Below are 13,078 nucleotides of genomic sequence, written 5' to 3' on the forward strand. Positions count from 1 at the left end.
CATATACACAGATACACATATGTATACACATACATATGTATACACAAATACATCCATGTGTGTATATATTATTACCATATGGCTTAAAATAAAATTTTAAAATATAAATTTTATTCTAATGCAGACTTTGTGGAAGTTAACTCCTAAAAAATCTCCATCATTTTGAAAGCAGAAATATATGCTTTTCATAAACTTGCACTGTGCTTTAGTAATGTGGTATCATCCTTCTGTTGATACCCTGAAATCAGCCCAGATTTTGCAAGTGAATACCAAGTCGTAAATGTTTTAATCAATTCTTAAGGCTTTAAGAATTTCTATCTTACTTCTGAGTCCTTTGATTTTTCTGGGAAACTCATGCTTTTCTGTTGGTTTCCAAAACAATTCTCTGTGATTGGGTTTTTGGTGGCCATATTCACACAATTTATAGCTTTAAAAAAAGGTGCAGCATAACTGCTCAAAGCTGTATCTAATGATAAGCTGAGTGTTTGCTTCCATAGCTCATGTAGTTGAAGACCTTTAAGTCTCTTCTAAGAATACGCAACCACTATTTCTCTAATTCAGTCCTCTTCAGGCACCATGACTAATCATTTCTTGATATTTAACTTTATGCAGATTTATCTTTGCTTTATCCCAAGGAGATGTAGCCATTCTCACAAGGTGAAAATTTGGTGTAGGCACATAGACAGGGAATTTCCCAAATGTACCTGCACCCTCATTAAGGATGAAATTCACCAGACTTAGTTAGACTTGATAGAAAGATACTTGAGTCTGGACATGGTGGCTCACGCTTGTAATCCCAGCACTTTGTAAGGCTGAGATGGGCAGATCTCTAGAGCCTAGGAGTTGGAGGCCATCCTGGGCAACATGTCAAAACCCCATCTCTACAAATAAACTATAAAAATTAATCTGGTATGGTGGCATGCATCTGTAATCCCAGCTCCTTGGGAGGATCACCTGAGCCCAGGGAGGTCGAGGCTGCAGTGAGCTGTGATCATGCCACTGCACTTAGGCTGGGCAACAGTGAGACCCTTTTTCAGGAGAAAAAAAAAAAAGAGAGAGAGAGAGAGAAAGGTATTTAAGATACCTTTGGTTGTTTACTTGTTTACTTCAGACCACTGAAGTGGATTTTTTTTTAGCAGCTTTACTGAATGACAGCCTCATAAATGTGACCTTGAGAAATTATTACCAAATTTTAAATTACCAAAATTAGACCAGGCATCATGGCTCACGCCTATAATCCTAGCACTTTGGGAGGCCGAGGTAGGTGAGTCACCTGAGATCAGGAATTCAAGACAAGCCTGGCCAACATAGGGAAACCCTGTCTCTACTAAAAATACAAAAATTAGCCAGGTGTGGTGGTGCATGCCTGTAATCCCAGCTACTTGGGAAGCGGAGGCAGGACAATCCCTTGAACCCGGGAGGTGGAGGTTGCAATGAGCTGGGAGTGTGCCACTGTACTCCAGCCTGGGTGACAGAGCAAGACTCCATCTCAAAATCAATCAGTAAATAAATAACCAAAATTACCATTTTTTGGTAAAAGTAAAAATAAAGCCCAACAAAGCTTTTCTCATCTAAGTTTTACAATCTGGCCCTGACTGTAGTAGTCAGGTCTCATCTCAAGTGACATATATAGTTATCCCTTGGTATATGTGTAGTGTTGGTTACAGGACCTCCATCCCATGTACACCAAAATTTATGCATATTCAAGACCCACAGTTGGTCCTTCAGAGCCATAACGCAGGTTTTTACATCCCCAAAATACTGTATTTTCAGTCCACATTTGGTTGAAAAAAATCCAAGTATAAATGGACCCACACAGTTCAAACCCATGTTGTTCAAGGGTCAGCTGTATTATAAGGAATAACACAATAGAACCTAAATATCTGTTCCTATAAAATTAGTCGATTAGCAGTTTTATTAGTTACTACCCTAAATAGGAACCTGTGTTTTTCAAACATGCCTGCAGCCTGCCCACTTCCTTTCTCTTTCCCCTCAACTGACTTTCCTTTTATTAGTGTTGGGCAACATCAGAAGTATAGTGAGGTATGAAAACTAAAGAAAGAAGTAGATGTAGTTGCTAAAGGGTGAGTAAATACTTGACAATATTTAGTTGAATGAGACTGAAAGTTTAGATAATGGAAAGTGACTGTGTTTATTCTTAAAATTTGTTGTTGGTATAAAAATATTCTAAAGAAATGACAAGTTTGTTTCATTTCCACAGTGTTCAAAGAGTTGCTTTGTAGGACTGAACAAGAGAAATCTGGTGTGCCTCATATTCCGAAAATTGCTGAAAAAAAAAGTAATCGCCATTCTATCCAGCATGTGCCAGGAGATATTGAACAGGCATCACAAGAGAAAGGAAGTAAGAAAGTTAAAGCAAATACTGTTTCAGGTGGAAGAAACAAAATCAGGAAGATTTTGGATAAAACACGATTTAGTATCTTGCCTCCAAAACTATTTAGGTAAGTAATGCCAATCTTAGCCATGCAGAAATTTTCACATTCACTGTAAAGTTTTTATTTGGGGTCGGGGGAGGCTTTGGTAAGTTTTGCTTAATATATAACTAATGTATAATAAAGTCTTCAAAGAGTACTTATATAAGAATACATTGAACATCTGTCACTTTCATGAAGTTACCACTTTCAGATTATACAATAGCATTATTTTGAATTTTGGAAATTTTAGTCTCCTGATTTACAAATCGTACACCTTAAATCTTGGGACCCATTCACCAGTTTTTTGTTTTTTTAAAAAAATCATTTTTTCCTTGTAGCACCATTTATTCCTTCTTGAATTGTAAATTTGAACTTTTTAATCAGACCTATTTCTATTTCCAAATGGGATATCACCAAAACGTAGTAATACTTGAAGATTTTAAATATAAATTAGGTCTGTAAAATAGTGATGAAATCAGTCCACTAAAGTGTCGTGATTGGGGTTGACTCTAGTATATATTACATTAGCAACTTCCTGAAGCAGTTACAAAAGTTCTAATCAAGAGCAGTACAATACTTAGCACATAGTAGGCACTCAGTTAATATTTATTGAATAAGTCAAGACAGTGAATAATCAGTGAACGAAATAAAGCATGTTCAAAAAATATATTAAAATATTTGCCTCTTGAAAGTTCCTGGTAGTTGTGTTAGGTGATAGTTATAGAAATAAAGAGAGAGTCCTTACCTCTCAGGAATTCACATCAGGAGCCCTTATTCTCTACACATTTATTATATACTAAGCCAGAGATGGGAAGATTAATAGATCAAGGTTCTTATCCTCCAAAAGTTGATAATCTAAGCAAATTGCAAAGTTCTCACATTGCAGGGTGATAAGTGGAGGCAGGAACAAACTTGTTAGGTTTGAATAGTCTGTGTTTCTGTGTATACAACTAGAGCTGGAGCAAGAGAAGTAGGTTATGAGAGACCTTGAATATTATGCTAAAGATAACAGACTTCATCATGTCATGACAGGGAGCCATAAGAAGACATGTGATTTGATAAGATTTGTTCTTTTAGGAAGACTTCCTTGATGGCTATGGTAGTGATTTGGAGTTGTGGATACAGCACAATATAGCAGTGATAGCAGGGAGAACAATTGGGTGGCAACTAGGAATTGTGTCAGCTCTCATCTTAATGACAGCTATTTTAAAATATTTTTTCAGTAATTAAAAATCTCACAGATTTTTCAATCGGAAATGCTCGTCTTCCTGAATTCTTATTTCTAGTCAGGGAAACACATTTACTCCTCATTTAATTTTGAACTCGAACCCTGAGCTTTGTTCTTAATTTCACTGATTTCTAAAAGTTCATTACTCATTTGATCCTTGAGGTGAGTGGCTTATAAAGATCATTACCTTAAAATACCAAAATTTTTGCATGTCGAATGTACTGTAACACTGTAAGAAAAGGCTTGGTCTCACAAATTTGTATTGAGTAAGGAGAATGTTAGAGGGGTCAGCTCACACTGAGGAGGTAGGGGACAGTTAGGGATTATCAGAAATCACTGCGGAAAAGGGACAAAATTGAGGATCCAGAAGGCAGAAAAGAATGCACGAGGAGAATTCCTCAGGACATAATGCCCTGAGTTCCACTTCCAGAAACCTTGATGAGTTTCGTCTGGAATACATCTGTTTCCCATTAACTGCGTCTCATTTTGACCAGTGACACAGTTGTGACGTGTGTCATCTAAAGCCAGACAACAGTGTAATTATAACTCTTCAGCTTGTTAGTATCACATTCAAACTAGCTGTACTTAAGTTTCAGGCGGCTAAATCAGTGTCTAATCTCCACATCCTTTGGTGAAGTGGGTGGGAATTAGTTACTGTACTTGAATTCTATCTTTGGTTGCTGCAAGAGGCGTAGAACTAAGGTTACCAGGAACAATCAGTTGACTATTTTAAAGTATTATAAGTTTATATTGGTACCCAATAAAAGAGGACCATCTGGTAAAAATAGTTTTACTTAAACTCGGAAGGGGTTGTTGGGTCTCTTGCTTTGTGGCAACAGGAAAACATTTGGTTATAAATATAAATATGAATGAAATTATGCACTTTAGAAGTTTATGTTAACCTGTCCCTTCTAAACATGTTTCATTAGAGTAAAATGCTGATCATTTCAGATAAATACAGAAAACAGATGTTATCTTAGAAGTCACAGGTTTCTAGAGCCTGTTTTGTTGGGAGAGCTGATCTTACCCATCAGACTGGCCACTTTACATTTTTGAGAATGTATCTTATATTTCTTGACAGTCATTTGAAGAGAATTCAGACAATTCCTTTTGCTACGCAAAAGTATATGATCCTTTATATATACAGAGTTCTCGGAAATCAGATAGGAAAAAAAAATCACTAAAACTTCAGTGGAAAAATAGGCAGAAAAACATGACGCAGATGTTCCATATTGATACTGATCCAGGATATACAGTTTAATACTGGATACCATTTTTTTCATCAGAGATTGACAAAAAGAATGGTCAGGGACAGAATTGATAATGCAATAAGTTTATAAAAGTTCAGACTGGTGTAGTAGTATAAAGTAATGCAACCTTTCCATTAAAAGCTTTAAAAGTGGCAAAATTCTGGCTGGATGCGATGTCTTACGCCTGTAATCCCAGCACTTTGGGAGGCTGAGGTGGATGTATCACTTGAGGCCAGGAGGTCAAGACCAGACTGGCCAACATTGTGAAAGCCCATCTCTACTAAAAATACAAAAAGCTAGCTGGACATGGTGACACACACCTGTAATCCCAGCTACTCAGGAGGCTGAGACAAGAGAACTACAAAAATTAGCTGGGCGTGGTGGTGCACACCTGAAATCCCAGCTACTCGAGAGGCTGAGGCAGGAGAATCACTTAAACCCAGGAGATGGAGGTTTTGGCGAGCCAAGATCGCGCCACTGCACTGCAGCCTGGGTGACAGAGCGAAACTCCATCTCAAAAAAAATAAAAATAAAATAAATTTTTAAATTTTTAGTAGAGGCAGGGTTTCACCATGTTGACCAGGCTGGTCTGCAACTCCTGACCTCAGGTGATCCACCCGCCTCAGCCTCCCAGAGTGCTGGGATTACAAGTTTGAGCCACCATGTCTGGCCAATAAATATTTTTAAATGGCAAAATTTTTTGATTCAGTAATTCTGTTTCTAATAGTTATTAGATGAAGATGTATATATAGATGCTCCCAGTTGTTTTATCTATACTAAAACAAAATTGGGAACACCCTAAATGTCCAACTACAAGGATTGGTTAAATAAATTGTGCTATACATCAGAAAAATGACTAGAAGGAAAAATATCAAAATGTTGATTGTGGTGTTTGGAAAGCATGGTTTCATAGGTAATTTTTCTCTTTCTTCCATGCTTTCTTTCTGTATTTTGCAAGTTTTATTCTTGAACATTTGTTATTTTTTAATTGAAAAAAAAAATGTTTAATTAGTTCAGTTTCACAGTTTCTGAGCATCTCCTGTGTGCCAGACCTCTTTGGAAGAGGCACCAAGAACAGAAACAAGTTCTCTGCCTTTAGCAGCACTCAATTTTGTAAGAGTAGGGGATGAATTGTCATAGAAAAGAAACAATGCCTGCATCTGTGAGAGGAGCAAAGAAAGAATATTGTAAGGAAAGAACAAATACTTGAGATAAGAATAGGTAATTCCAAAATCCCAAACAAACCATGATATAATTTAAAAAAAATATTCCTAAAAATTAAAGTGAAAAATGTTACTGATTTTAATTCCGTCTGTAAGTTAAGACAGAGGTATGGTTTTTATTGACCCAAGAATACTTCACATTTCAGGAAATCTGTTTTTCTTTTTTAAAAATCATGCAGCTTTTATTTTGTTTGTTTTTAAAATCACAGTTGCCTAAGTAACATCTTTGTATTATTCTTTGTAACAATCCCAGAAATACACTGCCTTGTTTGTTGAACAAGAATTAGTATTTTTTCCTCCCCATTTCTTGTCAAAATACTTACTTTTGTTTGCTTTTTAAATACTGGGATTCTTTTCAATTTGCATATTGATGATACGTATGTGGCCTTTTTAGTTTAATAAGATGAAACCAAGTACTTTTATCCTAAGTAAGTTTAGTGTTGGGGAAGTATTGAGGAATTTTTTTAAACAACTTTGTTTCTGTTATTGCATCACCTTCTCAGGAGACTGTTTTGGTAAGAGTGATACGATTACTTGCCAAACGGGCTTTATCCATTCAGCTTTCAAATAAGCATGGTTATTTTGCCAACTAAATACTGTTTCATTCATGGCATAGCATGGATTGTACATGACAGTATAGTTTTCATTTATGCACCTCACACCTTAATTACTATGAATTTGTAACCATCTTTACATATTTATAGCTGTACAGTGTTGTCTCTATTGAGTATTCAAAAGCAGAAGTGATGTAAATAGCATGAGTAAGAGATATCAGAACTTTTATTATTTTCTGTAGTTTTTTTTTTTTTCAAGACAGAGTCTCACTCTTGTCGCCCAGGCTGGAGTGCAGAGGCACGATCTCGGCTCACTGCAACCTCTGCCTCCAGGATTCAAGCAATTCTCCTGCCTCAGCCTCCCGAGTAGCTGGGATTACAGGAGTGTGCCACCCTGCCCAGCTAATTTTGTATTTTTTAGTAGAGATGGTGTTTCACCATGTGGGCCAGGCTGGTCTCGAACTCCTGACCCCAGGTGATCCACCCGCCTCTGCCTGTACTACTTCACCTCTATAGTGATTCCAGGTTGCTGCAACTGATGCAGTTAACTACATTTAATAGAAAATTGTAACTTTTTAATGTTATTAAAGTGGCTTCTACTTTATTAGTAGTATTGGCTAACCTCTTTAATAGTTTGCTTCCTTGGATTATTATCGCACCCTCTGTGTCCAAAAATTGATCTGTTTGTTTTCAAAGATCAATTAAAGAAAGGCTGTGTTTTAAAACATCTTTATTTTCTATATAATTTAAATACTTTTGAAGGCCCTTTTATCTAAGCTTAGATTATTTAACTCTGATCTTTAGGAATACAAACCTAATTATAAGAAGCCAATTTAAGGTAAATGCAAATTATTTATCAAATGAGGTATTTCCTTTACTTATCTGTCAAATTAGATTGCCTTTTCTCCCCAGGAAAGTACTTCCTGTTTCTATAGTACCTTCACTTAGACTTACCTTGTCCTCCTTTACTTTTTAATATGAATTGACTAAAATAAATATTTCTCCCTTCTCGGTTTATACTATTCTTATTTATTTATGTTTGAGATGGAGTCTTGTTCTGTTGCCTAGGCTGGAGTGGAATGGCACGATCTCAGCTCACTGCAGCCTCCACCTCCCAGATTCAAGGGATTCTCCTACTTTCAAATAGCTGGGATTACAGACGCCCGCCACCACGCCTGGCTAATTTTAGTGTTTTTAGTAGAGTCAGGTTTCACCATGTTGGCCAGGCTGGTCCTGAACTCCTGACCTTCAATGATCTATCTGCCTCAGCCTCCCAAAGTGCTGGGATTACAGGTGTGAGCCACCCCCACCCAGCCCTATACTAATTTTAACTTTTTTAAAAAATCCATTCTGGAAAGTCCTGTGTGGCCAGTCGTGGTGGCTCACGCCTGTAGTCCCAGCACTTTGGGAGGCCGAGGCAGGTAGATCACAAGGTCAAGAGATCGAGACCATTCTGGCCAACATGGTGAAACCCCTGTCTCTACTAAAAATACACAAAAATTAGCTGTGTGTGGTGGCACACACTATAGTCCCAGCTACTCAGGAGGCTGAGGCAGGAGAATCGCTTGAACCTGGGAGGCGGAGGTTGCAGTGCACTCCAGCCTGGTTACAGAGGGAGACTCTGTCTCATAAATAAATAAATAAGTCCTGTGCTCCTTTGCACCAAAACATTTGCCTTTATTACCCAATTTTTCAGTATTCCTGGGGGAGATAGTATTATTCACATTTACAGATGAGAAAAACAAGGCTTAGAAAGAGAACAAAATTTGCCTGAAGTCAAGCAGCTAATAGCTCAGGTCTGCCTGACATCAAAGCTTGCTCTTGAAGCACTAATCTTTGCTTTCTTCCATGTCTTTCTTCTTTTCTCTGACTCTTCAGCTCTCTCAGATCCTGGCTTTCTCTTCCTTGTCTAACTATTAACAGTCCTTTTGCAGTTTATTTAATAGTCTAACTCTCCATCTTGCATAGTTTTCTAATCTACCTAAAATCCTATATTTTACATCTAACATAATTTAAATGTATTCCATATTATTAATACTGTACCTTAATTTTTTTCATGATAGGTAAGTATTCTGTGATACTTCTGTTTGTATGCACAGCAAGTACTAGGCAGAATGTTGCATTGGATAAAATATAGACAAGAATTAATAGTAGTAACTGAAAGCATTGGTTTTAGAAGTAGTTTTGGTTATTGATGTTAGTGGACTTCTTTTTCACTGCTATCTTAAAGTTTTTGTTGACTCTTTTGCTTTAAAATAAGCGAATGTTTTCAGGTATCTAAAACCTAAGTGATGGTGTTTGTTTCTTTGTTTTTATTTTTTCTCTTAGGTGGATTTAGAGTTGCCTATGTTGCACTTCTAAAATATTTTAAAGGAGGAGTATTTTGTTTGCTTAAATAATTAGACTTGAGAGATTAAACAAGAAATAATGTACTCTTAGAATGAACTTTAGAGACTGTAATTTTCGTAATTCTAGTTTTTTTCTGGACCATTGTTTAAACACTACTCTTACTTTGTCACTTGAACTTGGCCCCGTTATTATCCACAACCTGCCATATTTTTTGGTTTGAATGTAGACCCCTTCTGTTTCCTAGATGATCACCAGGATTCTCTGGAGAAAGGGAAAGAGAAAGAGAACACCTTGCTATGGTGTGGCTGTGCATTTTTGGATACATATGTTAGTGTCCACTAAAACTGGCAAATTTCAAGTGTTCCCTAAATACTCAGGTTCAGTTTCTTCACCCAAACCAGTAGATACTAAATAAGACAGTTTAATTAGGATGCAGTAGAATTATTTAGATGTATAAGTTAAATTTTATTTTAATGTAATTGTTTAAAAATATTTTAATCCCATTTTCATCATTACAATTGTCTTTAAAAAATTGCTGTAGTATTTCAATTGTTTAAATCACCTCTTTGAATTGGTTCTGTTATGCCTTAGTGCACAGGGAACAGAAATGTTTACTACTTAAATACTCTCAAATACTTTGAAGTGATATATGACATTCTTTTGAAGTGATGGAGGCCTAAGCCAATCACAAGATGACAGCATTGTGGGAACAAGGCACTGTAGGCATAGTCTGGCTATAATGCCCATTCCTGGAACACTTTCATCCAGCAGCCCTGATCTCCTGCAGCCTACCACCAGTATGTTGGATTTTTCCAATCCTTCAGGTAATTTTCATGTGTGATTTTATATTGCCATATTGGTACCAAATGAACAAATAGGTGGTTAAGCCTTATACAGCAAATACCAAATTTACTTGAAATCCTCTTCTCTTAACTGTAGACTTGATGCAAAAGGCTAAAGGGAGATTGTCTTGTTCTGTTAATTTGTTTAGTACTTCCTCTAAAATGGAACAGAAGTACATAAAAAAGAGACTGCCTCTAACCACAGAATTAGGTATCTTTTGGTAATCCTAATCTAAGCAGCAGAATGAAAACAGAGACATTTCTCAGCCAAGATACAGCTTGCCCACAGTGTGGAAAAGAATAAGGCAGATTGTTTTCATCTAAGTGGCTTCACTTACCTTTTTCTGTGATGTACAGAAAAGTGTTCATAATTTTCTGAAAGCAGATTTTTCCTCAAACACCTTAAGCTAAAGTTGTATTTGTCACATATTGTTATCAGAGCATTATAGCATATTTTTCATTATTGTTCGGACTTTCAATGTGGAATGTCAAGTTAATTTTTTTGGATCTATTCATGTCTAGAGGCAAAAATTGTCACAATTACATAATCTAAAATTTTGTTACCAGGTAGGAAACCTTTGACTTTGATTAATTATATATCCATGACTTAAATGATTTGAGATGATTTTCAAAAAAAAGGCATAAACAATTAAAAAATGAAACACATAATGGGATCCAAGGAAAGGTAGGAGAAAAATATGTTTCTACAAACAGAAGCATAGTTCTGATTCTTCAGCTTCAGTTTGACTCTAAAGTTCCTAGCAGCTAGTATAAAAGGGAGGAAATTCAATTCCATCTCAGTATTTATTGGAAAGAAGGAAATACAAGTGCATTAGTAAAGTTCATGTTTTATTATAGCATCTTAAAAACCTCAGGACATAACCTAATAACAATTTAGTGAAGGTCATTCTGCACATGGTTTCTTCCTTTATATTTCAATTGCCACTTAACCACTAGAGAGATGATTAAACCCAGTAATCTGTTCTGACACATCACACTCTCTACATGGCTACCAGTGTGCTTTTCAGAATAGAGATTTAATGAGTTATTATTTTCCTAAGACATTTGTAGTGATTTTTATATTAGTGAGGTGTCATTGATGAGACAACACTCCATTTATTTGATCCGAAGTTAATGTGAAGATTGTTACCAAGGTATAAAGTTAATTAAACTATTTACCCAAAAAGGTAAAGTAAGTATTAAAATATCACAGAGGAAAGAAAACTGCAAACTGGATTCAGTTTTTGGTATATAAAAGAAATGTTACTACCAGCGTGAAGAAGTGTTGCTGACCTGAACCGCCTTTCTAGCCGCCTCTGTTCTGTCATTCTCTCCCCACTGTTACTTCATCCATCCTGCCTGAGTATGGAATAAACTTTCAGAACGCTCTTTTTTTGCCCATGTTTGCCACCATGGCCCTCTCCTTGCATGTTCCGTGAACTTTTTTTTTGTCAGTGCTGAACTCAAATGTTACTTCATCTGGCAAACCCACCTCCATCTGCCACAGAGTCAGCCTCTCCTGTTGTTTGCCATGTGGCAGCATAAGAATTTATTTCTGTGTCTGTGTGTGTGTGTGTTCTACAGCAGTACTTTTTACACTACATAGAACATTCAAAAATAAAGTGTTTTCATACTACCAAAGCACAAATTAAATATAGTATTTTCATAAGACAAGTATTAGGGACCTTATGATTTGTAGTTTTAATAATTTATATGGCTGTGTTTTTGCCATAGGTATATGTAGGACATGGGGCTGAGGGAATAAGGGATAGAGTTGTAGAAAGAGGTGAGGTAAGTTGGATATTTAGCTGGGGGAACAAAGAGAAGAGGTTGAAATTATTGAATTTTAGAAACTAAGTTCCATAGAGCTGAAATTCAGACCTCTGCAGAGAAGGTGTGCTACTCAACTTGATTTCAGGTTGATTACATTAATTCTTTCCTTGAGAACATGTTAAAAGGACTAAAGGTAAAGATGCTTTTTTAAAATCTGTTCAGAGAAAGACCAGTATGTCTCAGGCTTTTTATCTAGTGATGGATATTATTTATATTTGGATTGAAAAAATACAATTCCCAGTTGATTCCAAATTCAGCTTCTTACGTAATTTATACAACAGCACAAAAATTTAAATGAGCTTTATACATCACATATGTATATTACAGGACATGTGTAACAGCCAAGTTTGATTAATGTTTATCGGTGTTGAGCTTTCCTATGTTTATGCTGCATTTTCAAAGTTATTACTAGATCAAGATGAAAATGGGGACAAAGCTACAGAACTGTTTAATAGTTTGTTTTTGATTGCTTACTTTATGATTTTTCTTTATTTTTGCTGCATACAGCTGTTGGTTTTTATTGTAAGTATCTTGAAGACTGGTATTCTATTGCCCTTGTTTGTGTGTATTTTGTTATTTTTAAAAAGTTCAGTGATACAGAATTGAATGAAGAAGTAAGCTGAACTTTTCCTTCCGCTTAAAAGATAGCCAGCATTAACTGGCATATGTCCTTTTAGTCATTTTTTAAAAATACATGTATGTTTTTATGTTGGAGAAAATCAGAGTATACATGCTTTTCTGTAACTTCTGAAATGTTCTTTGGGATTTCCGACTCAATACAAGATGAGACACAAAATAATTAGAATTTTTAAATTTTACTCCTGTAAGATTTATAAATTAGCTCTCTAGAAATTTCATCTCTGGTCCAAAGTCTAGGAGTTTGTCCAAAAGGAATTCAAAAAGGAGTTTTTTTCTAGGTCTACATAAAGAACTTACAGCTTCTTTTCACTTAATAGCACAAACCTTTATTTGATTTATCTCCTATAGTAAACTTAATTTTTTCTTCATTGAAAATTTCTTATTTTGACTAGTTTTTAATTATAAAGGAACACAATCATAGCTTTAAAAATATTTAAACTGGCCGGGCGCGGTGGCTCAAGCCTGTAATCCCAGCACTGTGGGAGGCCGAGGCGGGTGGATCACGAGGTCAGGAGATTGAGACCATCCTGGTCAACATGGTGAAACCCCGTCTCTACTAAAAATACAGAAAATTAGCTGGGCATGGTGGCGCGTGCCTGTAATCCCAGCGACTCAGGAGGCTGAGGCAGGAGAATTGCCTGAACCCGGGAGGCGGAGGTTGTGGTGAGCCGAGATCGCGCCATTGCACTCCAGGCTGGGTAACAAGAGCAAAACTCCGTCTCAAA

At 36.4% G+C, this 13,078-nt stretch overlaps 1 protein-coding gene across 12 annotated transcripts in view; it reads left to right on the forward strand.

The window, feature by feature from the left end:
- Positions 1 to 13,078, forward strand: part of RAPGEF6 (Rap guanine nucleotide exchange factor 6) — a 234,319-nt gene that overhangs the window by 169,316 nt on the left and 51,925 nt on the right. For 8 of the 12 annotated variants that reach the window (XM_037739935.1, XM_017532126.2, XM_017532129.2 and 5 more), the window contains 3 exons: positions 2,222 to 2,462; positions 9,706 to 9,863; positions 12,222 to 12,236. In XM_037739935.1, the coding sequence (XP_037595863.1) occupies positions 2,222 to 2,462; positions 9,706 to 9,863; positions 12,222 to 12,236 (414 nt within the window). The remainder of the gene's footprint in view (positions 1 to 2,221; positions 2,463 to 9,705; positions 9,864 to 12,221; positions 12,237 to 13,078) is intronic. The other 4 variants (XM_017532136.2, XM_017532130.2, XM_017532127.2 and 1 more) reach the window with 1 other exon arrangement.

This window comes from Cebus imitator, unplaced genomic scaffold (assembly GCF_001604975.1).
Source record: "Cebus imitator isolate Cc_AM_T3 unplaced genomic scaffold, Cebus_imitator-1.0 Scaffold76, whole genome shotgun sequence".
NCBI lineage: Eukaryota > Metazoa > Chordata > Mammalia > Primates > Cebidae > Cebus > Cebus imitator.